General features: G+C 60.0%; 1 protein-coding gene across 1 annotated transcript in view; it reads right to left on the minus strand.

The window, feature by feature from the left end:
• Nucleotides 1–528, minus strand: part of WNT4 (wingless-type MMTV integration site family, member 4) — a gene marked incomplete at its 5' end in the record, with an annotated part of 1,473 nt that extends 945 nt beyond the window's left edge. The window contains 2 exons of the mRNA XM_009879207.1: nucleotides 2–112; nucleotides 504–528. Of these exons, the coding sequence (XP_009877509.1) occupies nucleotides 2–112; nucleotides 504–528 (136 nt within the window). The remainder of the gene's footprint in view (nucleotide 1; nucleotides 113–503) is intronic.
• Between the last annotated feature and the right edge of the window lie 7 nt (nucleotides 529–535).

Consider the following 535-nt stretch of genomic DNA (forward strand, 5'->3'; position numbering starts at 1 on the left):
ATCAGCGCCCTGTTGGAAGAGGCCCCTTTGCTCCTGTCGCGGACGTCGACGAAGGACTGCGAGAAGGCGACGCCGTAGGCGATGTTGTCGGAGCAGCCCGACCACTGGAAGCCTAAAGCAGAGAGCACAGATGAGATGGACAGAGCCAGCCTGTTCTGCTCGCCCTCTCCAGCCCCACTCTTGCTAAGACACAGCTGACCTGTCCCCGCTTTCGTCTGGTTACCCACCAGGCTGGGCTGCCTTGGGAATGGGAGAAACTGGGAAGTGTCACCCTGGATGCGAGCACGCGGACGAGATGCTTCCTCTGTCCCACGCACGATGCTCCCGGGTGTCTTTTTGGGGGCAACTCATGTAGACTAACAGCAGGCTGCTTTTTTTTCTTAAATTATAGATATTTTTTTTAACTCTCTTGAGCGTGGGCATTTCCACGCTCGGCCGTCTCACGTCTCCCCCCCTCCACCCCTCGATCGTGCCGGTTCCCCCTCCCGCCCTCGCACGCTCACCCTGCGGGCTGCCCCCCTGCACCGTGCGGTCG

This window comes from Apaloderma vittatum, unplaced genomic scaffold (genome assembly GCF_000703405.1).
Source record: "Apaloderma vittatum isolate BGI_N311 unplaced genomic scaffold, ASM70340v1 scaffold26261, whole genome shotgun sequence".
Lineage (NCBI taxonomy): Eukaryota > Metazoa > Chordata > Aves > Trogoniformes > Trogonidae > Apaloderma > Apaloderma vittatum.